Source organism: Scyliorhinus torazame, chromosome 5, assembly GCF_047496885.1.
Source record: "Scyliorhinus torazame isolate Kashiwa2021f chromosome 5, sScyTor2.1, whole genome shotgun sequence".
NCBI lineage: Eukaryota > Metazoa > Chordata > Chondrichthyes > Carcharhiniformes > Scyliorhinidae > Scyliorhinus > Scyliorhinus torazame.
Genome location: NC_092711.1, coordinates 119,454,766 through 119,479,203, shown reverse-complemented (window position 1 = coordinate 119,479,203; position 24,438 = coordinate 119,454,766). Strand labels below are relative to the sequence as shown.

Here is a 24,438-nt window from a genome sequence, read left to right as displayed (position 1 = left end):
GATTGAGCTCTCAATGAATTGAGCGATTCTGTCAGATCTCGATGTTTGGTTTGAGATCCTTCACTTCCAATATACAAAAGGAGTTTACAAAAGCCATCACTGTCAGTTTAAGATAGAAATTCAGAACAGACAATTCTAGTTTCTCTGGAACATTTTTCCCTCTCTTGCTCCCCCAAAGCTGTAAATCCCTGTCCCACACACTCTCCCTCCTCCCTGGGCTGAAATCCAAACCCATCTCACCAGCTGCACCATTTCTTTCCTCCACTGCCAGTTTTCTCCCTCCCTCTCCTCTGCCTGGGTTCAGTTCTCCAGCTCCTGTCTGCAGACTGACAATAAAACCAATGGGTCTTATTGGGGGGTTTGGGTTCTCACCATTGTTCCCGCTCGCGGCGGCTCTCATTCAGTCTCTGGGAGCCGCACTCACTCTCACTGCGGCTGCGCTCAGCCCGGAGCAACACCGCGCATGCTCCACACAGAGAGGCTACTTCCGGGGGCGGGACATTCTGACGCCTACGCGTTCTGACCCATGTGACGAAGATAGGGCGCCTGGCATTCCGGGTAGCCTTATCCGCCATTATTCCGTTACGTTTCTCAGGGTGATAAATTAATTCCGGCACGTTTGATACAGTTCGGTGTTTGTACCGAATGGGGCGCCGCATTGGTGTTTTTCTCTCTGATCGGCCTATGTTAACGGCTGTCATCTGTTTAGGGGGCGATAAGCCGCAGGGCGCATGCGTGGCCGCCATCTTCCTCAGCGGAAATGTGCAGCACGGCGCATGCGCCGCCGTCCTGGACCCGGAAGCCGGAAGAGAGAATCTTTGAATGTCTCCTGGACTGAGTGAAATTCCTTTGGAAAGAGGAGGATTTGGCAACGGGAACTTCAAACCAAACATCACATCGACCTTGACTGAATTACTCGATTCATCAGGACCTGAATATCATTGGGAGGTAAAATTATTTGTCTGTTCTGTCTGAGGACAACGATTTCAGATATCAGAGTGATATTTAAATGACCATTCCGGGTTAAATTTGAGGCTAATTACACCGATCTCATTGGGGAAATTAAATAATTTGCTGTTGTACTCTTATGTATGCAGGTAAATTGTAACATTACCACATTAGCAAACTTGGCAGCTAAACTGGGCAAACTGCTGACCTTGTTAGTAGTGAGAGTTACGATCCAGGGTTTTAAATATTCTTGTTGCATTTCATTCAGCTCATCGTGGCTACAAAGTAGGTATTCAGCCTCATCTCAATTTCCAGATTGTGGTCTTTAGCTTTTTAAGTTACATCAATTCAAATGTCGATCTAAATACTTTAAAAATGTTATGAGGGTTTCTGCCATAATATCCGGCAGCATGTCACAGATCCTCACCACCCTCTAAACCTCCTAGTCCTTCCCTAAATCTCTGCCCCCTTTTATAAGTATCCCTCAACCAAAGGGAATAGGACCTTCCTATCCAATCTATTTACATCCCACAGAATTTTTTAAATGTATAAATTTATATTTTTTTCCAATTAAGGGGCAACTTAATTTGGCCAAGCCACCTGCCCTGCACATATTTGGGTTGTGGGGGTGAAACCCACACAGACAATGGGAGAATGTCCCACACAGACTGTGACCCAGGGCCAGGATCGAAACCGGGTCCCCAGCACGCAGGCACACAACCACTGTGCCACCATGAAACTCCAGAATTTTATACATTTAGAATAATCATTACTATTGTCACAAGTAGGCTTACATTAACACTGCAGTGAAGTTACTGTGAAAATCCCCTGGTGACCACACTCCAGCACCTATTCAGGTACACAGAGGGAGAAATCAGAATGTCCAATTCACCTAACAAGCACGTCTTTCGGGACTTGTTGGAGGAAACCCATACAGACACTGGGAGAACATGTAGACTCTGCGCAGACAGTGTCCCAAGTGGGAATTGAACCCCGGGACCCTGGTGCTGTGAAGCAACAGTGCTAACCACTGTGCTACCGTGTCGCCCATAAAACAGTTCAGCTCAATGTTCTCAGATTAAAGAAGATGAAGTGCCCAACGTGGGTCTAACCCACGGCCCTGGGATTAAGACTCCCATGCTCTACCGACTGAGCTAGCCAGGCTGCTTTTCAAAATTTCCTTTTGGTCTCCCCTCAGTCTTTTCTGTTCCAAAGAAAGCAGCCCCAGTTTGTCCAAACTTTCCTCTGAGCAAACATTGTCAATTTCTGGTCAATGTTCTTAAATCCACTCTGTGCAATCTTCCTGTGCACAGGAATCTAGCTCTGGCCTAACTAGTTCTGTCCTGCCATTTATCATGTAATCCTTTGCCTTGTTTTCCCTCTAGCGTTCTTCCTCATTCCTCAAGTGTTCAATCATTTTTTTGTCACAGGTAAACTTCTTCCTCGTGTTCCTACATTTACTCTCAAATCAATGATGTAACCACTTCTTCCTTGTGTTCCTACATTTACTTTCAAATCAGTGATGTAAACCAGGAGTGAAGGGCCCAGTACTGATTCCTTTGCAACCGGCACTGGAAACAGCCCTTTGATTTTCTCTATTCTTTATGGGATGTGAGTGTCACGGGCAAACCAGCTGGGTTTGCCCATACCTAATTGCCCTTAAACTGTGTGGCTTGCTAGGCAATTCAGAATTGACCACATTTCAGTGAGTTGGCCAGATCAGGTAAAGCCGGTGCAGACTCGATGGGCTGAATGGTCTCCTTCTGCACTGTAGATTCTATGATTAATTCCGACCTTGAGTCACTGGCTCTGTGGAATTTTCCTGCGTCTGCGTAGATTTCCTTTCCTGGTGCTCTGGTTTCCTCCCACAGTCCAAAGATGTGCAGGTTAGATGGATTGGCTGTGCCAAATTATCCTTGGGAGGTGTTATGGGGATAGGATGGGGAGTTTCGCCACGGTAGGGTGCTCTTTCAGTGGGTTGCTACAGACTCGATGGGCCGAATGGCCTCCTTCTGCACTGAGGGGATTCTATGATTCTACTTTGGACCCAATGATGTGTTCACTCACACACTGCAGCCTGACTCTTATTATGGGAACAGACACTGTGTTTATTACTCTCAAAGTGAGTGAATCCTTTGCTGTTTGTCCTCTGGGCCCCATCTCCACTATTATTGTCTGATTGTCCCACTGAGACTCTCACTGTTATTATTGGGCAATCAGCGAGTCAGTCTGAGCCTGTGGCCGCTCTCACCATCTGTAACCGTCACAATGCCCGGGTGATTGACGGCAGCATCGGACCAGTAGGAGGCGGAGGGGCAGGACTGGAGGATTGACTGGGAGCGGCTGGTCCTCCAACCAATTGGAGTGAATGAGGGGCTGTGATTGAAGCATGCGCAGTGTGGGCAATGGCGTTGCAGAAGGGCTGTGTCTCCGGATCCGAAATCGGTGCGAGGCGATTAACAATATGGAGGGAGCGAGAGATCGTGGGGGTGGGCTGAAACGTCGTGTAAAGCTGTTGTAAACCGCAAACTTCGGAAGAGAGTTTACGATTGTTTATAAATATGAGAAATGCCAACAAAAAGTTTTTTTTCATAAAGGAAAAGAGTTTACGGTACCCAGTTTCTACTGAGCGGAGCTGTGGCTCCTCATGTTCGGCTCGGGTTAATGGCCGCCATCTTTGTTGGATGTGCATCAGTGCGCATGCGCTTTTGTCATCTTTGTCGGGCGATGTTTCAGTGAGTGGGAGGAGCTTGTTCCCCATTATTCAGAATGGAGACAACTTGCCCACCAAACTGCCTCACCCTTTGAGTCCCAATGTTTTATTGATGATGCAAAGCGGTGGCAGAGATGGAAAGAAAAGGAAGCCAATCCTGCTCTCCGGATTTCACTGTCTTATTGGACGTCCTGTCCCATGTGTCCAAAGCTCTGCGGCTCTGTTCAGTCACATGAAGACCCAGGGTAGAAACTCACAACCCTGAGTCAACATCACCCTCAAATCAGGGGACTGCTGATGACAAGAGGGTCAGTGTGCATCGGTGAGGAGAGAGGGGGAGCGGCCGGTATGATCGGTCATCCTGGAGCAGCAGGAGAGAATGTGGTGAATTTCTATCCTGGACTGATAGTGATTAATTTTGGAAACTCCTTTTACAGGGGATTAGTAGAGGAGGATTTACACACAGCAAATATAAACCGGGAGAAATATTTATCTTTCCCGAACTTTATTTCTGGACTGACAGTGATGCCTCTGTAAACTTCCTTCACAGGGACTTAGAAAGGGATTCGCAGACAGGAAATTCACAACCAATTCTCACATCAATTCTGACAGCACCATTCGCGTTATCAGAACCTGGAGTTTATCGACATTTGTGTGTAAGCACTGAGTTCCATATCATTACCACTCACTGTTTAAAATTTCTTCCTCATATCTCCCCTGTAGATCTTGCTCACAATCTTAAATCTGTGTCCCATAATTATTTACAATCTACTGATGGGAACAGATTGATTTATCTTTTTTCCGGGTTTGCTGTTGTCGTTTCCGATGCCTGGGTCATGTCAGATGGTCCGTCCAGATTCCACTCCGTTATTGTGTATTTATCGCGGTTGAATGGACTTGGACCAGTCCATTTCCAGATCCAGTACACAAGTGAAGTCTCCGCCAAGCATTGATTGATGTGTATCCAGGTCTGGGATGGATCCCAACAATTTTTTTTACAAATGCCACATCGTCCCAGTTAGGGGCTTAGCCATTCACCAGCACCACCAATGTACCCGCCAATGACCCACTGACCACCACGTATCTCCCATTAGTGTCCGCAATGATCCTAGTGACCGAAAGTGGGATCGGTTTATTGATTAGAATTGCAGCAGCTCGAGCCCTTCTGTCAAAGCCCGACTGAAACACTTGGCTCACCCCTCCGCAGTCTGGTCTGATCTCTAACCCGCAAGTGAGTCTCCTGCAAGAACACCACACCGGCATTTCGATTCTTTAGGTGAGCGAAAACCCTTGACCTTCACTGGTCCACCCAATCCCCTTGCGTTCCAGTTGACCAGCTGGACCAAGGGTCTCTGCACCAGTCCCCATCACGGAATCAGCCATTTCCACCGTGAGGGACTATCCAGCAAATCTTCAAAAAGTACAGGCCAAGGATCCACCCAAGATGACCGCCACGTGCACACCCTCAGAGTAAAACAAAAACAAATTTAGAGTCATCATCAGCAAACTAACCCCCCTCCCCCATTTTTCATCAACACCCCACCTAGACACACAACCTGAATCCAAAACCACCCCCACCCCCTCATCTCACTCCCATTCACCAGCTGACTGCTGGCGGGGCAGCTCCTCTCAGGACAACAAGACAATAAAAACAATAATATTGCCCACTTTGAGGATAAAACATACTTCAGAATGAAGTCCATTACTAGACTCAATTGTCCCTCTCCATGTTTGATGATCAACTGAATAATAAACTTAATTAGTGTCACAAATAGGCTTACATTAACACTGCAATGGTTACTGAGAAAATCCCTTAGTCTCCACACTCCGGTGCCTGTTCGGGTACTCGGGGAGAATTCAGAATGTCCAAATCACCAAAGAAGCATATTTTTTGGGACTTGTGGGAGGAAACAGGAGCACCCGGAGGAAACCCACACAGACACGGGTGGAACGTGCAGACTCTGCACAGACAGTGACCCAGCCGGGAATCGAACCCGGGTCCCTGGCGCTGTGAATCGACAATGCTACCCACTGTGCTATTGTGGCGCCCTTGTCTCCACAGAAGCATGAGTAGGGTTTCTCCCCGCTCTGAATGGTGTGATGTTTTTTCAGACTGTGTCACTGGTTAAAGCTCTTTCCACAGTCAGTTCACTGGAACATTCTCACTCGAGTCGTGTGTGTATCGGTTTTTTTTGCAGTCACACTGATCTTGGAAAATCTTTTCCCGCAGACAGACCAGACAAACATTTCTTCTTCCGCATTCACAGGCCAATGATATTCGGGTCCTGATGAATGGAGTGACTCTGTTAAATCTTGTTGTGAAGTTTGATTCGAGTTTCCATCTGTAAATCCTCCCCTTCTAACCCCCTGTAAAAGAAGTTTACAAAAGTCAGCACTGTCAGTCCAGGATAGAAATTCTGAACAGACAATTCTAGTTTCTCTGGAACATTTTTTCCTCTCTTGTTCCCCCAAAGCTATAAATCCCCGTCCCACACACTCTCCCTCCTCCCTGGGCTGAAATCCAAACCCATCTGCACTATTTCTTCTTTTTTTTAAAATTTGGAGTACCCAATTCATTTTTTCCAATTAAGGGGCAGTTTAGCGTGGCCAATCCACCTACCCTGCACATCTTTGGGTTGTGGGGAGAAACACACGCAAACGCGGGGAGAATGTGCAAACTGCACACGGACAGTGAACCAGAGCTGGGATCAAACCTGGGAACTCGGCGCTGTGAGACAGTAGTGCTAACTACTGCGTCACTGTGCTGCCCTTCTGCACCATTTCTTTCCTCCGCTCCCAGTTTTCTCCCTCCCTCTCCTCTGCCTGGGTTCAGTTCTCCAGCTCCTGTCTGCAGACTGACAATAAAATCAATGGGTCTTATTGGGGGTTTGTGTCCTCCAGCGGGTTTTTGTGAATCCTCCCCGCCCACCTGCCAGGGTTTCCTTCCTTGCCATCGGAGAGACCTCTGATTTGTTGTTCTCCCTTGTGGTCTCGGTCTCTCCCTCAGCTTGACATATTTATTTGTCTGTCTGAAAGGGATGGTCTCTTTACTAATGTTCACAATTAAAGGGCTGGGTTCCCAAGGAGATGGCTGACATTTCAGTGGACAGTAAATTAATAATGGACAGAGATATGTCTCATATTGTTACATGGTACAGATTAGATATATTATTACGGTTCTGTAATAAAGTAAACAGAATATTATTTCTCGTCATGTAATATAAGACTGCAGCTACGTTATAGATTTCCAGTCATCTCTTCCCTCAGAGGGTTGTTAGTCTTTGGATTTCTCTTCCACAGGGACCAGTTGTATCTGGGGGTCATTGAATATATTGAAGCACAAGTTTGACAGATATTTTATTGACAATGGAGTTAAGGGTTATGGGGAACAGGTAGGAAAATAGAGAGAAAGCTGAGATGAGGAGGAATCTCTTCACTTGAGGATGTGGTGAAGCTTTGGAATTCTCTACCCCAGAGGAATGCGCAGCCTCAGTCATCAGGTATGTTCAAGACAAATGTTAATAGGTTTCTAGATATTGAAGAGATCGAGGGATATGGGGATCGTGTGGGGAAAATGGTGCTGAGGTAGATCGGCCAAGGATCTCATTAAATGGTTGAGCAGACTCGGTGGGCCGAATGGCCTACTCTTGCACCTGTTATAATCTCTGTGTCCTGGTCAGGAAACAGTGAGCTGAGCTTGAATCTGTCAATCAGCCTGAATCAGCACCGTCAGGAGAATTGGGAGGGTGAATATTAGATACAGCAGAGTGAGAATGGAGGGAGATTGTGTGGGATGGAGATTTACAGCTTTTGGAGAACGAGAGAGGAAATAATGTTCAATAGGAACGAGAATTGTCTGTTCTGAATTTCTATCCTGTACTAACAATGATGACTTTTGTAAATTGTTTTCAAAGGATATTGGAAGAGGAGGAATTATAGACAGAAATCTCAAACATCACATCCCGATGTGACAAACTCATTCGATTCCTTCCGATCTGAATATCATCGGCGAGAAGGAGAAATGTTTGTCCGATCTGTCAGCTTCAAAAAATTTTAACCGTGAGTGTGAATCGAAAAGCACAGAGTTCCACACAACACACACCCGAGTGAGAGTGTTCCAGTGAACTGACTGGAAAGAGCTTCAACTTGTTCACAGCCTGAAAAAAAACATCACACCATTCACAGCGAGGAGAGACAGTGCACATGTTCTGTGTGTAGACGAGGTTTCCACTGACTGTCCAACCTGGAGAGACACGAGGAGAGCTAAAACATGGAGAAACCATGGAAATGTGGGGACTGTGGGAAGGGATACAGAGTCCCATCTAAGCTGGAGATTCATCGACGCAGTCACACTGGGGAGAGGCCGTTCACCTGCTCTCAGTGTGAGAAGGGATTCGCTCAGTTATCCACCCTGCAGGCACACCAGCGAATTCACACTGGGAAGAGGCCGTTCACCTGCTCTCAGTGTGGGAAGGGATTCACTCGGTTATCCACCCTGCAGTTACACCAGTGGGTTCACACTGGGGAAAGGCCGTTTACCTGCTCGCGATGTGGCAAGGGATTTATTGATTCATCCACCCTGCAGACACATCAGCGAGTTCACACTGGGGAGAGGCCATTCACCTGCTCTCAGTGTGGGAAGGGATTTATTGATTCATCCACCCTGCGGAAACATCAGCGAGTTCACACTGGGGAGAAGCCATTCACCTGCTCTCAGTGTGGGAAGGGATTCACTCAGTTATCCAACCTGCAGAGACATCAGCGAGTTCACACTGGGGAGAGGCCATTCACCTGCTCTTAGTGTGGGAAGGGATTACATAGAAACATAGAAAATAGGAGCAGGAAGAGGCCATTTGGCCCTTTGCGACTGCTCTGCCATTCATTATGATCATGGCTTATCGTCCAACTCAATAGCCTAATTCCGCTTTCCCCTCCGTACCCTTTGATTCCCTTCGCCCTAAGTGCTATATCTAACTGCTTCTTGAAAACATACAATGTATTGGCCTCAACTATTTCCCATGGTAACAAATTCCACAGGCTCACCACTCTCTGGTTGAAGAAATTTCTCCTCATCTCTGCCCTAAATGGTCTACCCCGTATCCTCAGACTGCGACCTCTGTTTCTGTACACTCCCGCCATCGGGAAAATCTTTCCTGCACCTACCCTGTCAAGTCCTGTTAGAATATTATCGGTTTCTATGAGATCCCCCATTCTTCTGAACTCCAGCGAATACAATCCTAACTGATTCAGTCTCTCATACATCAGTCCCACCATCCCAGGAATCAGTCTGGTAAACCTGCTCTTCACTTCCTCTAGAGCAAGAACGTCCTTCCTCAGATAAGGAGACCAAAACTGCACACAATATTCCAGGTGTGGCCTCGCCCAGGCCCTGTATAATTGCAGCAAGATATCCCTGCTCCTATATTCAAATCCGCTCAGAATGAAGGCTAGCATACAATTTGCCGCCTTTACCGCCTGCTGTAGCTGCTTGTTTACCTTCAGTGACTCGTGTACGAGGATACCCAGGTCTCGTTGCACATTTCCCATCTAATTTATGGCCATTCAGCTAATAGTCTGCCTTGTTTTTGCTACCAAGGTGGATAACCTCTCATTTCTCCAAATTATACTGTATCTGCCATTCATTTGCCCACTCACTCAACTTGTCCAAATCACACTGAAGGATCTCTGCACCCTCATCACAGCTCACCCTCGCACGCAACCTGGTGTCATCTGAAAATTTGGAGATATTGCATTTTGTTCTCTGATCTAAATTGTTAATATAGAGTGTGGCGCAATGGTTAGCACTGCTGCCACACAGCATTGAGGACCAGGGTTCAATTCTAGCCCCGGGTCATTATCCGTGTGGAGACAGGTTCTCTCAGTGTCTTCATGGGTCTCACCCCCAGAACCCAAAGATGTGCAGGGTAGGTGAATTGGCCACGCTAAATTGCCCGTTAATTGGCAAAAAGGAATTGGGTACTTCAAAATTTTTTTAAAATCCTTATTATATCTTGTGAATATCTGGGGTCTGAGCACCGATCCCTGCGGTACCCCACTAGTCACTGTCTGCCTACTTGAAAAAGACCCATTAATTCCTACTCTTTGTTTCCTGTCTGCCAACCAAGTTTTTATCCATCCCAATACACTACCCCTAATCCCATGTTCTTTAATTTTACACATTAATCTCTTCTGCGGGTCTTTCTCGAAAGCCATCTGAAAGTCCAAATATACCACATCCACTGGCTCCCCCTCATCAACTCTACCAGTTACATCATCGAAGAATTCCAATAGATTTGTCAAGCATGATTTCCCCTTCATAAATCCATGCTGACTCTGTCCGATCCTGCCACTGGTTTCTAAGTGCTTTGCCATAAAATCTTTGATAATGGATTCTAGAATTTTCCCCACTGCCAATGTCAGGCTTACTGGTCTATAATTCCCTGTTTTCTCTCTATCTCGCTTTTTAAATAGTGGAATTACATAAACCACCCTCCAATCTGCAGGAACTATTCCAGAGTCTATAGAATCCTGGAAGATGACCACCAATACATCCACTATTTTTAGAGCCACTTCCTTAAGTACTTTGGGATGCAAATTATCAGTCCCTGGGGATTTATCAGCCTTCAACAATTTCCCCAACACTATTTCTTAACTAATATTGATCTCCTTCAGTTCCTCCCTCTCACTAAATCCTGTGTTCCCCAACGTTTCTGGTGTCTGATTTGTGCCCACATTTGTGAAGACAGAACCTAAGTATGTGACAGAACCTAAGTATGTATTTATTTGCTCAGCCATTTCTTTGTTCCCTATTATACATTCTCCTGTTTCTGACTGTAAGGAACCTACATTTATCTTCACCTATCATTTTCTCTTCACATTCCTATAGAAACTTTTCCAATCAGCCTAATTTCCTGTTTTATGCCATTCCCAACATCACCACTGCAGTTTGGGGTCTGTATACGACGCCCACTAATTATTTTGCCCCTTGGTGTTTCTCAGCTCTACCCATACAGATTCCACATTGTCAGAGCTAATATCCTTCCTCACTATTGTATTATTTTCCTCTAACCATGGGCGACATGGGTAGCACAGTGGTTAGAACTGTTGCTTCACATCGCCAGGGTCCCAGGTTCGATTCTCGGCTTGGGTCACTGTCTGTGCAGAGTCTGCACGTTCTCACCGTGTCTACTGGTTTTCTTCCGGGTGCTCCGCTTTTCTCCCAACAAGTCCCGAAAGATGTGCTCACAGGTGAATTGGACATTCCGAATTCTCCCTCAATATACCTGAACAGGTGCCGGAGTGTGGCGACTAGGGGATTTTCACAGTAACTTCATTGCAGTGTTAATGTAAGCCTACTTGTGACAAGAATAAAGATTATTATTATTAACCAGCACTGCCACTCCACTGCCTTTTCCTTTTTGTCTGTCCTTCCTAAATACTGAATATATTCAGTTTCCACCCCTGCAGCCATGTCTCCATAATCCCAATTATCTCACACCCGTTTACGTCTATTTGCGCGATTCACTCGGTTATGCCGTCTGCAGTCACACCAGGGAGTTCATACTGCGGAGAGGCCATTCACCTGCTCTCAATGTGCGACGGGATTTCGTAACTCATCACACTTTCTGAGACACCAACAAGTTTACAACTGATTACAGGGATTGGATTCTGCTGTTACTGTTTCTGTTCTCAATTACATCCCAGGACTGCATTTTGTTAATTCTGTTGGAGGGTATAAGATGTTTCATTCTCTTTTCTGTTCGGAAACCCCAAAAATCATGCCACATTGTCATGAAGATGGTCTAAGGTGGTTACACGGTTGTTTTGTCTAATTTATCTTAATGCTTCTCACAGAATAAAACTATCAGGGTATTAGGGGCAAGCTGTCTGAGGTACACTGGGAAACTACATTAAATAGTATGGTGGGAGACAGGCAGTCACTAATATTTAAGGAATTATTACAGATTTACACGGGGATGGTTCGCTCAGTTGGCTGGATGGCTGATTTGTGCTGAGTGACACCAACACCACAGGTTAAATTCCCATACCGACTGAGGTTAGCCATGATCTGTGTCAGTATTTATGCTCCACATCCTCCACCCACCCCTCTATATCTCCCCCCATCAGCATCTCCTATTCTTTCTCCCTCATGTATGTATCTAGCTTTACGTACAATGTATTCATGCTGTTCACCTCAACCACTCGCTGTGGTCGTGAGTTCCACATTCTCTTTTTTTTTTTTTTAAATATATTTTATTCAAAAAATTTTTGGCCAAACAAAACAATACAAAGGTTTTCCTTCGTACAACAATAAAACAGTATAAATAACAGTGGCCATTTTTAACAAATAAATAAATAATATATAAACTAAATGGCAACTGCCCTATCAAAAATAATAACTCTCCAAAAATAAAATCAAACAATCCAATATACATAGCCTAATACAAATATTTATACAAAAACGCCCCTGAGGACCCGCCCGGGCCCTCCCCCCTGGGTTGCTGCTGTTACCTTCCCATTTCCTTTATCGTTCTGCGAGGTAGTCAATGAACGGTTGCCACCGCCTGGTGAACCCTTGGGCCGAACCCCTTAGTGCGAACTTTATCCGTTCTAGTTTTATAAACCCTGCCATGTCATTTATCCAGGTCTCCACGCCCGGGGGTTTGACTTCCTTCCACATAAGCAATATCCTTCGCCGGGCTACTAGGGACGCAAAGGCCAAGACATCAGCCTCTTTCGCCTCCTGCACTCCCGGCTCTTCTGCAACCCCGAATATAGCCAACCCCCAGCCTGGCTCGACCCGGACCCCCACCACCTTCGAAAGCACCTTTGCCACCCCCACCCAGAACCCATGTAGTGCCGGACATGACCAAAACATGTGGGTGTGGTTTGCTGGGCTTCTCGAGCATCTCCCACACCTATCCTCTACCCCGAAAAATTTACTGAGCCGTGCTCCGGTCATATGCGCCCTGTGTAAAACCTTGAATTGTATCAGGCGTACAGGCCTGGCGCACGAGGACGACGAGTTTACCCTACGCAGGGCATCAGCCCACAGCCCCTCCTCAATTTCTTCCCCCAGCTCTTCTTCCCATTTCCCCTTCAGCTCATCCACCATGATCTCCCCCTCATCCCTCATTTCCCTGTATATATCCGACACCCTACCATCCCCCACCCATGTCCCTGAGATCACTCTATCCTGAACCTCCTGCGTCGGGAGCTGCGGGAATTCCCTCACCTGTTGCCTCGCAAAAGCCCTCAGTTGCATGTACCGAAATACATTCCCTTGGGGCAACCCATATTTTTCCGTCAGCGCTCCCAGACTCGCAAACGTCCCGTCTACGAACAGATCTCTCAGTTGCACAACCCCAGCTCTTTGCCATGCTCCAAATCCCCCATCCATTCTCCCCGGGACAAACCTATGGTTATTTCTTATCGGGGACCGCACCGAGGCTCCCGTCCTTCCCCTGAGTTCCACATTCTCATCACTCGCTGCGTAAAGAGGTTTCTACTGAAATTCCTGTTGGATTATTGAATCCCTTCATAATCTCAAAGACTTCCACCAGGTCACCCACCAGTCTTCGCTTTTCCAGAAAAAAGCAGCCCCAGCCTTTCCTGAGTGTTAAATGCTCTCAGTTCTATATATTATGCATCTTTGTTGCACCTTCTCCAGTGCCTCTATTTCCTTTTTCTAAATGGAGATCACCAATGTTGTCCGTGCTCCCAGTGTAGTCTAACCCTGGTTCTAATCGAGTTGAACATTTCCTCCGTGCTTTTCAATTCTATCCCTCTGGAATGGAACCCTATATATGGGCTCCACACTTTGGGAAAGATGTGAAGTTGTTAGGGAGGGTGTAGAGGACATTTACAAGAATGGCACCAGAGATGAGGGACTCCAGTTAGTTGGAGTGACTGGAGCAGCTGAATTTCCCTCCTGAGATCACAGCATCTGGAGGGTGGGGAATGGGGCCATTCAGCCCTTTGGGACCGTGTCGGCTCCCTGTGGAGGAAGCCAGTCTGTCCATTGCCCCGTTCTTTCCCCGAATCCCTGTGGGTTTATTTCTCTCAGTGCCCGTCCAATTTCCAATTGAAATCCTTCCGTCATCTCTGCATCTCCTACCTCATAGGCAGTAGGTTGCAGGTCGTTACCACTCCCTTTACATGTACACAAGGCTCCTGGAGCACAGAGGAGACTATTTGGCCCATTTTTCCCATGCCAGCTCTTTGTACAGCGACCCATTTAATCCCAGAGTTCAACTATCTTGTTTTATTTTTCACAATGCATCAAATCTCTTTTTGGAAGTTACAGTCCAATGAGATTCCAGCACCATTTATAGACCGTGTATTCCAAATCGCAACTCGCTGTGTTTTACAACAAATAATTGTGGATATGGTGTGTCTGGAGTTTCACTGAATATTCAAAATGGTGTCAATGACGTGGTTATTACACAAAATTAAGACTCAATCTTTATCAATGATTCTGGTGAGGACACCGAGTGTAAGATATCCTAATTTACGAACAGTTGGAACAAATGTACATTTCTAAAAAACCTCACTCCCACTGAACCTACTGAAGTGTTTTAAAGCCAATAGAGTACTTTTCAATCATGTTCACTGTTGTAATGTAGGAAGCTGTAAGTATGCATGTGTAATCACATTTAGTTTTAAATTGTTATTTTCACAGTGTATTCACTGTCATTAGTAACAAGGTCAAGGAAGCCCTTTTATACCTCGAACATGTGGCTTCTTGCAGCCATTTCGCCTTCTGTACCTTTTCTATATTAACTATATATTGATTTCATAGCAAAAAACAATAATTAAATTCATGATTATTCAGTAGTGAACATTGATTATCATTAGTGAATTGGTGTATTCGGCAATTATATTGTAAAGACTAGATCTTTATTTAAAAAAAGTAACATTATCAACCAAAATGTTTCCAGAAACTGCAGAGTTATCACAATTTGTTTGAAAAAATAAATTGCTTTATAATTTTGACAAGTTGCTAGACATAATATTCTGCCAAGACTATGTGGGCTCGGCAGTGGCGTAATGGTATTGTTACTGGGCTAGTAATCCAGAGACCCAGGTTAATGCTCTGGGGATCTGGGATTGAATCTGGCTACTGGCCTACACGTGACTCCAGATCCACAGCAATGTTGTGGTTGATTTGTAAGTGCCCTCTGAAATAGCCTCACAAGACACGCAGTTCAAGGGCAATTGGAATGAGCAGTAAATGCTGGTCCAGCCAGTGACCCCACCTCCCGTGAATGAATGATTTTTAAGGCGGCTCATTGTTCAATCTGAAGACTAGTACGAAACTGTTTCTTTGATTGGAATTGATTTATTGTCACGTGTCCCGAGGTACAGTGAAAAGTATTGTTCTGTGTACAGTCCAGACAGATCGTTCCATACATGAAAAAACAAAGTGCGGATCTTGGCAGTTTGGTCAGTTCACAACAGAAGTTAATGGCTTTGTAGACATAGATTAAGATTTTAATCACCATCAGAAACATATTGAATTAGAGGAAATAGCAGAGATTTAACTGAATCACCTTTTTGAAAGATTCGGCCTTAATGATGGAGAAACAGGAAAAGCCACTCAGGGAGATGAGGAAATCCAGCCTCAGTGCGGATTTGCTGTCACCCCTCCTTTCTTATACATGAATGGGATTTAGGCTGCAGAATGTTTCACAGCAAAACACAGAGGGGTCAAATATCAGCAACACATAATTCTCAATTCACTTCCATTTAACTATATTTGACTTTGTTCAAAGGCTGAGTGTGGTCAAACTCAACAAAGATTCATGGGATTAGCATTACCCAGTGACACGCTTTCTTTTCTTGGTCAGTCGTGTTTGCAATTCAATGGTGTATATTTCAGAGTGAAGACTCGAGAGTTATTCAATTCAAAATGAAGTCATCTATAACAAATAAATATACTGAGGTTCAACATGGAATAACAAATCATATTGAGTAAAATTGGTGGAAATTTTCTGTTGGAAGATAAGAATGATGCATTAATGATTGAACAGAAAACATTGTTCCGTTAGATGTTTGCTGAACAAATGCTAAAATTCAATATATGTTCTGTATCTTATGGTCTTACAAGTTGAGACATCTGTTTTAAAGGAACAGCTGTCTTCACGTAATAAGTGACCTGGCCTCCCAGCTGAACCATTGAAAGTTGCAGCAAGACTGTGCAGTTGAACATTGCACAGGGCCATTGGGTACTGTACTACCAGCTGTTTCTGTAGTGTAGCAGTCATCACATTCACCTAACGTGCGAAAGTTGCCTGGTTCGAAACTGGCAGAAGCATTAAATGCTTCTCATTTAATTTTTTTAATTTAAATTTTTTTTTGGGCGGGGCAATTTAGCATAGCCAATCCATCTAACTTGCACATCTTTGGGTTGTGGGGGTGAAACCCACGCAGACACGGGGAGAATGTGCAAACTCCACACGGACAGTGACCCAGGGCTGGGATTCGAACTCGCTAACCACTGTGCCACGTGCCGCCCTAATTGCTTCCCATTTATGATTTGGCGATGCCGGTGTTGGACTGGGGTGGGCACGATAAGAAGTCTTACAACACCAGGTTAAAGTCCATCAGAATTGTTTCGAATCACTAGCTTTCAGAGCGCTGCTCCTTCCACAGGTGAATGAAGATGTGGGTTCCACAACCACATATATAGAAAAATTCAATGATGCGAGATGGTACTTTGAATGAGAGTCTTTGCAGGTAATTTAAGTCTTTACAGGTCCAGGCGGTGCGACTGGAGAGAGGGATAATCACAGGTTAAAGAGGTGTGAATTGTCTCAAGCCAGGACAGTTGGTAGAATTTTGTAAGCCCAGGCCAGATGGTGGCGGCTGAATGGAATGCGACATTAATCCAAGGTCCCGGTTGAGGCCGTAGTCATGTGTGCTGAACTTGACTATCAGTTTCTGCTCAGCGATTCTGCATTGCCGTGCGTCCTGAAGGCTGCCTTGAGGAATCCTTACCCGAAGATCTTGGCTGCTGAAGTGTTCCCCGACTGGAAGGGAACATTCCTGCTTGGCGAATGTTGCGCGATGGTTTTGCTCAGTGGGCTAGACAGCTAGTTTGTGATGCAGAACAAGGCAGCAGCTTGGGTTCAATTCCTGTGCCAGCTTACCCAAAGAGGCGCCAGAATGTGGCGACTAGGGGCTTTTCACAGTAACTTCATACAGCGTCTGCATGGTCTCGCCAATGTACCACGCCTCAGGACATACTTTCCTGCAGCATATGAGGTAGACAATGTTGGCCGAGTCGCACTAGTATGTACGGTGTACCTGGTGGGTGGTGGTCCCGCGTGTAATGGTGGTACCCATGTCGATGATCTGGCACATCTTGCAGAGGTTGCCATGGCAGGGTTGTGTGGTGTCGTGGTCACTGTTCTGAAGACTGGGTAGTTTTCTGAAAACAATGGTCTGTTTGAGGTTACGCGGTTGTTTGAAAGCAAGTAGTGGGGGTGTGGGGATGGCCTTGGCAAGATGTTCGTCGTCATCGATGACATGTTGGAGGCTGCAAAGATGATGTCATAGTTTTTCCGCTCCAGAGAATTCATCAGGCGAATGAGGTTCCGGGAGTTCTTCCTCTCTTCCAGGAGGCATACAGCGAACCCAATGAGACAACCAGTGAACCGGAACAGCAGACTGAGAGATCTGTGGGACTGGAAGATCCAGCCAGCAGGAAGGACTGGAAAACCCATCCCATTGAAACAATCCGAACAGCTGATTCTACAGCTCCTCTTCCACGAAACCACTCAGTAAAACTGCCTCGCAAGTCTTGTCCAAATTCTGAACTCACATCTTTCCCCTCTTTTCCTGCTATCTCCCATCATGCGCTTTCAGAGCTCATCGTGTCTCTGATACTTACCCTTTGCTCCTTTGGCTCAATTCTCATTAAACTGTTGAACATCCAACTTCCATGTTTCCATGGTGTCTCCATGGAGTCAGTGTCTTTGTGCGTTTCCTCTTTAGACAGTCAAGTGAAGCTTCGTCCTCACACAGAACACTTGTATAGTTTCTCCCCTTAGTGAATGGTGTGGTGTTTCTTCAGGCTGTAACTGGTTAAAGCACTTTCCACAATCAGTTCACTGGAACACACTCACTCAGGTGCATGTGTGTTTCGGTGCTTTTCCAGTCACACTGATGTTTGAAATATTTTCTCACAAATATTTTTCATTCCACATTCATAGTCGAAGGATATTCAGGTCCTGATCAATTAAGTGACATTGTCGGATCTTAATGTGATATTTGGTGTTTCCTGTCAAAGGTCACACTATCAGTACAGGATAGAAATTCAGAACAGACAATTCCAGTTTCTGGGGAACATTTATTTTCTCTTCTTTCCCCAAAGTTGTAAATCCCCGTCCCACACACTCTCCCTCCTCCCTGGGGCTGAAATCCAAATAAAGTATTAGATCACTATTTCTGTACATTTTTACCTAAGTTATATAATTAGAGGTAAGAATATGCTTTATAAGTCACTTCATTCATGACTTGTGACAGACGTTAATCTGAATCACCCTGACTGAGCAGACTGAATAACAGATGTTAACCTTGTGTCCAGAACTGACTGTGTGGAGATTTAATGAGCAATCGCGAAGGTTGTGTCTCCAAATCTTCCAGGGTTTCCTTTGTTCTTCCTCACTCTCAAACTAAGTTATACCGGATATCAGACTCCGGGTCCATTCTGGTTCTCTTCCTGCTGACTAAATAACTTCAATCAAATATGGAGAAGACAGAATCCACTGTTCGGTCCCTGCTCCAATCTCCATTCCTGACATACCGACTCTATCCCTCTCCCTGGCAACAGTCTGAGACTTCGCCAGTCTCTTTGAAAACTTGGTTTCACATTCGATACCAATATGAGCTTCTGACTCATAGAATTTACAGTGCAGAAGGAGGCCATTCGGCCCATTGAGTCTGCACCGGCCCTTGGAAACAGCACCCTACCTAAGCCCACACCCCCATCCTAACCCCGTAACCCCACCTAACCTTTTTTGCACACTAAGGCAATTTAGCATAGCCAATCTACCTAACCAGCACATCTTTGGACTCATGTCTGTACTCTCACTAAGACCAGCTGTTTGCACTTACATTACATTATCTGGCCTCTCTCCTGTGTCTGTGCGCCTGGGGCTGAAACCTCGGTTATGCCATCGTCACCTCCCGATTTAACAATTCCATCACACACCTGGCTGCTCTCCCATATTCTACCTCCGGAAACTTCAAGCGATACAAAAGTCTGGTACCCATATCTTAATTCACAGCAAGTTCCTTTCCCCTATGATCCCTGTGCTCCGAGACTTGCATTCACTCCCAGTCATTTCTCATCCTTGTTTTCAAATCCCTCCATGGCCTCGTCTCTCCCTATCTCTGGAATCTCCTCCAGCCCCACAACCCCCTGGGATATCTGCAGATATGAAATGAAAATCGCTCATTGTCACAAGTAGGCTTCAAATGAAGTTACTATGAAAAGCCCCTAGTCGCCACATTCCGGCGCCTGTTCGGGGAGGCTGTTACGGGAATTGAACCGTGCTGCTGGCCTGCCTTGGTCTGCTTTCAAAGCCAGCGATTTAGCCCTGTGCTGATCCTGGACTCTTGTACATTCCCGATTCCAATTACTCCGCCATGGTTTTAAGTTCCCTCGGCCCCAAGCACTGAATTCTCTCTCTAAACCTCCCCGTCTCCACCTCACTCACCTCCTTTCAGACTCTTTAAAACTCACCTCTTTGACCAAGTTTTTGGTCACCTGCCCTGATATCTCCTTTTGTGTCTGGGTGTCTCACTTTGTTTTATAATGTTGCTGTGACGTTGACCGGGATGATTTATGATGTTAAAGGTGTTATATAAATAGAAGTTGTTGTTGTTGACTGTAACCCTGACCTCCTGTTTTACAAAATCCCATTGGTTTCACAACAAACTCTCTCTCTGATGTTTTGCCCCCTGCGGGTTTGCAGCCTCTATAAAGACGGCGGCCGTTAACTCAGGCCTGTCACCGGGAGCAGGCCGCAGCTGCCCCGCCGCTCGATGCAAACCCGGGCCCGGAAACTTCTTATTGGGGTTTGGATCCTCCACCGGGCCGAGTTCAGCATCAGCACTGCGCATGCTCCAGCTCACAATGCCAGGGAGTGATTGACGGCAGCTCTGGTCCAATAGGAAGAGAGGGGCGTAACTGGGGACCAAGGCTGATCCTCCAACCAATCGGAGTGAATGAGGGGCGGGGCTGAGCCCGGTCTCCCACGTGAGCTGGAGCATGCGCAGTGCCGATGACAGTTCAGGATTCAGGCAGTTGGATGGAAATCGTCCCCTGGTCAGATCCCGCTCGGTGAGTTATGAGGCATGGATAGAGACGGTTGATGGGTCGGGAGGCTTGATAAACACTCTGTGTAGCCCCAAGCCCCGAATACGAAGCTCGGGTACGGCAGTTGAAGCGACGAAAGCTGCTCGGGCTTTTCCCCGATACAGGCCCGGGTGAGTGAAGTGTGCTGCGGGGTGCATGCGGAGTGAGTGAGAGCCCCGGCTTTGCTCCGCCTCCCATTCACTCTGATTGGTTGGAGGACCAGCCGCTCTCGGTCAGTCCTCCAGCCCCGCCCCCTGAGCTAGAGCAAACCCTTCAGAATCATCCGACTATAGAACATTACAGGGCAGTACAGGCCCTTCGGTCCTCGATGTTGGGCAGACATGTGAAACCAATCTAAAGCCCATCTACACTATTCCCTTATCATCAATATGTCTATCCAATGACCATTTGATGGACGTCTTGCAACACCAGGTTAAAGTCCAACAGGTTTGTTTCAAATCATTAGCTTTCGGAGCACTGCTCCTTCCTCAGGTGAATGAAGTGGTATGTTCTAGAAACATATATACAGACAAAGTCAAAAAGCAAGACAAGGCTTTGAATGCGAGCATTTGCAGGTAATTAAGTCTTTACAGATCCAGAGACAGGGGTATATTCTAGTTTGCAGACTATTAGAACAAATGTACATTTCTATAAAACTTGCCACTGGACCTTCTGAAGTCTTTTAAAACCAATGGAGTACTTTTGAAACATGTTCACTGTTGTAATGTAAGATGCTGTAAGTACGCATGTGTAATCACATTTAGTTTTAAAATTGTTATCTTCATAGTGTATTCACTGTCATTAGTAACAAAATCAAGGAAGCCCTTTTATACCTCTAACATATACCTCCTGCAGCCGTTTCACCTTCTGTACCTTTTCTATATTAACTATGTAGTGATTTCATAGCAAAAAACACTTTTATACCTCTAACACTTGGCTTCCTGCAGCCATTTCACTTTCTGTACCTTTTCTATATTAATTATGTATTGATTTCATAGCAAAAAACAATAATTACATTTATGATTATTCTGTAGTGAACATTGATCATCATTAGTGTATTAGGTAATTATGTTGTAAAGACTAGATCTTTATTTTAAAATATAACACTTTCAACCAAAATGTTTCCAGAAACTGAAGAGCTATCAGAATTTGTTTGAAAAAATAAATTACTTTATAATTTTGAGAAGTTATTAGACATCACATTCTGCCAAGTCTCTGAGGGCTCGGCAGTGGTGTAATGGTATTGTTACTGGGCTCATAATCCAGAGACCCAGGTTAATGCTCTCGGGATCTGGGATCAAACCTGGCTACGGCAGATATTGAAATTGAATAAAATCTCAAATTAAAAGTCTAATGATGACATTGTGGATTGCTGTAAAAACCCATCTAGTTCATTCATGTCCTTTTGGAAATCTGCTCTCCTTCCATGGCCTGACCTACACGTGACTCCAGATCCACAGCAATGTTGTGGTTGACTTGAACGTGCCACCTGAAATAGCCTCACAAGACACACAGTTCAAGGGCAATTGGAATGAACAATAAATGCTGGCCCAGCCAGTGACCCCCACCTCCCAGTGTGACTGGAAAACCCTGGTTAGACCAAATCTGGAGAACTGTGTTCAGTTCTGGGCAACAAACCTGAGGAAGGATAGAATGGCCTCGGAGGGAGTGTAGCACCTGAGTGATATCAGTGTTTACCTGAGTGATATCTGAACCCCCCTCGGGGTTAAATTACAAAACTAGATTACACAAAAAAATCGGTCATTATGGAACAGAGAAAAGCATTAGGTCCATTGAGTCCATGCCAGCTCTCTAATTGGCATGGTAGCACAGTGGTTAACACGGTTGCTTCACAGCGCCAGGGACCCGGGTTTGTTTCCTGGCTTGGGTCACTGTCTGTGTGGAGTCTGCACGTTCTCCCCGTGTCTGCGTGGGTTTCCTCCGGGTGCTGCGGTTTTTTTCCCACAAGTCCTGGAAGATGTGCTTGCTAGGTGAATTGGTCATTCTGAATTCTCAGTCCGTGTATCCAAACTGGCGCAGGAATGTGGCAACTCGGGGCTTTTCACAGGAACTTCGTTGCAGTGTTAATGTAAGCCTACTTGTGATACTAATAAAGATTACTATTATTATCTGGAGCAATCCAGTCGGTCTCATTCTCCTCTATCTCTGTATCCTAACAGCTTTATTGCTCTCGGGTTTCTATCCAATTTAAAAAAAAATCATTCATTGGTGTCTATTTCCAAACTCCGTCATAGGCAGCAAGGTTTAGGTAATTGCCACTGGCTGTGTAAAAACATTCTTCCTCATACCTCCTGTACCATTTACTTGCATAGATACCGAGCAACATAGAAAATAGGAGCAGGAGGCTATTTGGCCCTTCGAACCTGCTCCACCATTCATTACGATATAAGCAGATTAGGCTCAATCGCCTAACCCCGCTTTCCCTCCATATCCTTTGATCATCTTCATCCTAAGTGCTGTATCTAACTGCTTCTTGAAAACATGAAATATTTTGGTCTCAATCACTTCCTGTGGCAACGAATTCCATCGGCTCACCATTCTCTGGGTGAAGAGATTCCTCCTCACCTCTGTCCTAAATGGTCTATCATAGAACATACAGTGCAGAAGGAGGCCATTCGGCCCAACAAGTCTGTACCGACTCACTTAAGTCCTCACTTCCACCCTATCCCAATAACCCCTCCTAATCTTTTTGGACACTAAGGGAAATCCACCTAACCTGCACATCTTTGGACTGTGGGAGGAAACCGGAGCACCCGGAGGAAACCCACGCAGACAGGGCGAGAACGTGCAGACTCCACACAGACAGTGACTCAGCGGGGAATCGAACCTGGGACCTTGGCACTGTGAAGCCACGGTGCTAGCCACTTGTGCTACCGTGCTGTCCTTGCTATCGCGCATACTCAGACTGTGACCCCGGGTTCTGGACACACCCACCATCGGGAACATCCTTGCCGAATCTACTCTGTCTTGCCCTGTTAGAATTTTATCGGTTTCTTTTTTTTAATATAAATTTAGAGTGTCCGATTCTTTTTTCCCCAATTAAGGGGTAATTTTAGCATGGCCAATCTACCTACTCTGCACATCTTTGGGTTGTGGGGGTGAGATGCACACAGACACCGGGAGAATGCGCAAACTTTACATGGACCTTGACCTGGGATTGAACTTATGTCCTTGGTGACGTGAGGCAACAGTGCTAACCGCTGCACCATCGTGCAGCCCACATTCTATTGGTTTCTATGAGGTTCCCCCTCATTCTTCTGAACTGCAGCGAATACAATCCTAACTAATTCAATCTCTCATACGCCAGTCCCTCCCATTCCAGGAATCAGTCTGGCAAAACTTTGCAGCACTTCCTCTTTAGCAAGATCATCTTTCCTCGGATAAGGACACCAATACTACACACAATAGAACATAGAACAGTACAGCACAGAACAGGTCCTTCGATGTTGTGCCGCACCTTGTCCAAAACCAAAATCAAGCTATCTCACACCCTGTCATTCTGGTGTGCTCGATGTGCCAATAACCGCTTGAAAGTTCCTGAAGTGTCCGACTCCACTATCACAGAAGGCAGTCCATTCCACACTCTAACCACTCTCTGAGCAAAGAACCTACCTCAAAAATCCCTTCTATAACTCCCACCCCGAACCTTATAGTTAAGCCCCCTTGTAACGGCTACATCCACCCGAGGAAATAGTCTCTGAACGTCCACTCTATCTATCCCCCTCATCATCTTATAAACCTCTATTAAGTCACCTCTCATCCTCCTCCGCTCCAAAGAGAAAAGCCCTAGCTCCCTCAACCTTTCCTCATAAGACCTACCCTCCAAACCAGGCAGCATCCTGGTAAATCTCCTTTGCTCCCTTTCCAATGCTTCCACATCCTTCCTATAGTGAGGTGACCAGAACTGCACACAATACTCTAAATGTGGTCTCACCAGGGTCCTGTACAGTCGCAGCATACCCCCACAGCTCTTAAACTCAAGCCCCCTGTTAATAAACGCTAACACACTATAGGCCTTCTTCACGGCTCTATCCACTTGAGTGGCAACCTTCAGAGATCTGTGGACATGAACCCCAAGATCTCTCTGTACCTCCACATTCCTCCAAACCCTGCCGTTGCCCTGTAATCCGCATTCAAATTTATCCTACCAAAATGAATCACCTCACACTTATCAGGGTTAAACTCCATCTGCCATTTTGTGGCCCAGCTCTGCATCCTATCAATGTCTCTTTGCAGCCTACAACAGCCCTCCACCTCATCCACTACTCCACCAATCTTGCAGCAAGACATCCCTGCTCCTCGACTCGAATCCTCTTACTATGAAGGCCAACAAACCATTTGCCTTCTTTACCGCCTGCTGTATTTGCATGCATCCATACAAACTAGGAGC

At 45.7% G+C, this 24,438-nt stretch overlaps 1 protein-coding gene and 1 non-coding gene across 9 annotated transcripts in view; one reads left to right on the top strand and one right to left on the bottom strand.

The window, feature by feature from the left end:
* Positions 1 to 503: 503 nt before the first annotated feature.
* The window catches only part of LOC140419627 (uncharacterized), an 81,642-nt gene continuing 57,707 nt past the window's right edge, over positions 504 to 24,438 (top strand). For 2 of the 8 annotated variants that reach the window (XR_011945921.1, XM_072503549.1), the window contains exon 1: positions 504 to 948. Coding sequence is in view for 3 of the 8 variants with exons in the window: in XM_072503549.1 (XP_072359650.1) it covers positions 823 to 948 (126 nt within the window). In the remaining 5 variants the exon portion in view is untranslated. Of the gene's footprint in view, positions 949 to 3,328; positions 3,560 to 4,211; positions 4,318 to 7,575; positions 11,055 to 19,726; positions 20,013 to 24,438 lie in introns of those variants that run through there. The other 6 variants (XR_011945918.1, XR_011945913.1, XR_011945917.1 and 3 more) reach the window with 6 other exon arrangements.
* trnak-cuu (transfer RNA lysine (anticodon CUU)) lies at positions 2,042 to 2,112 on the bottom strand. Its single transcript has one exon. It is a non-coding gene; the product is annotated as a tRNA-Lys (tRNA).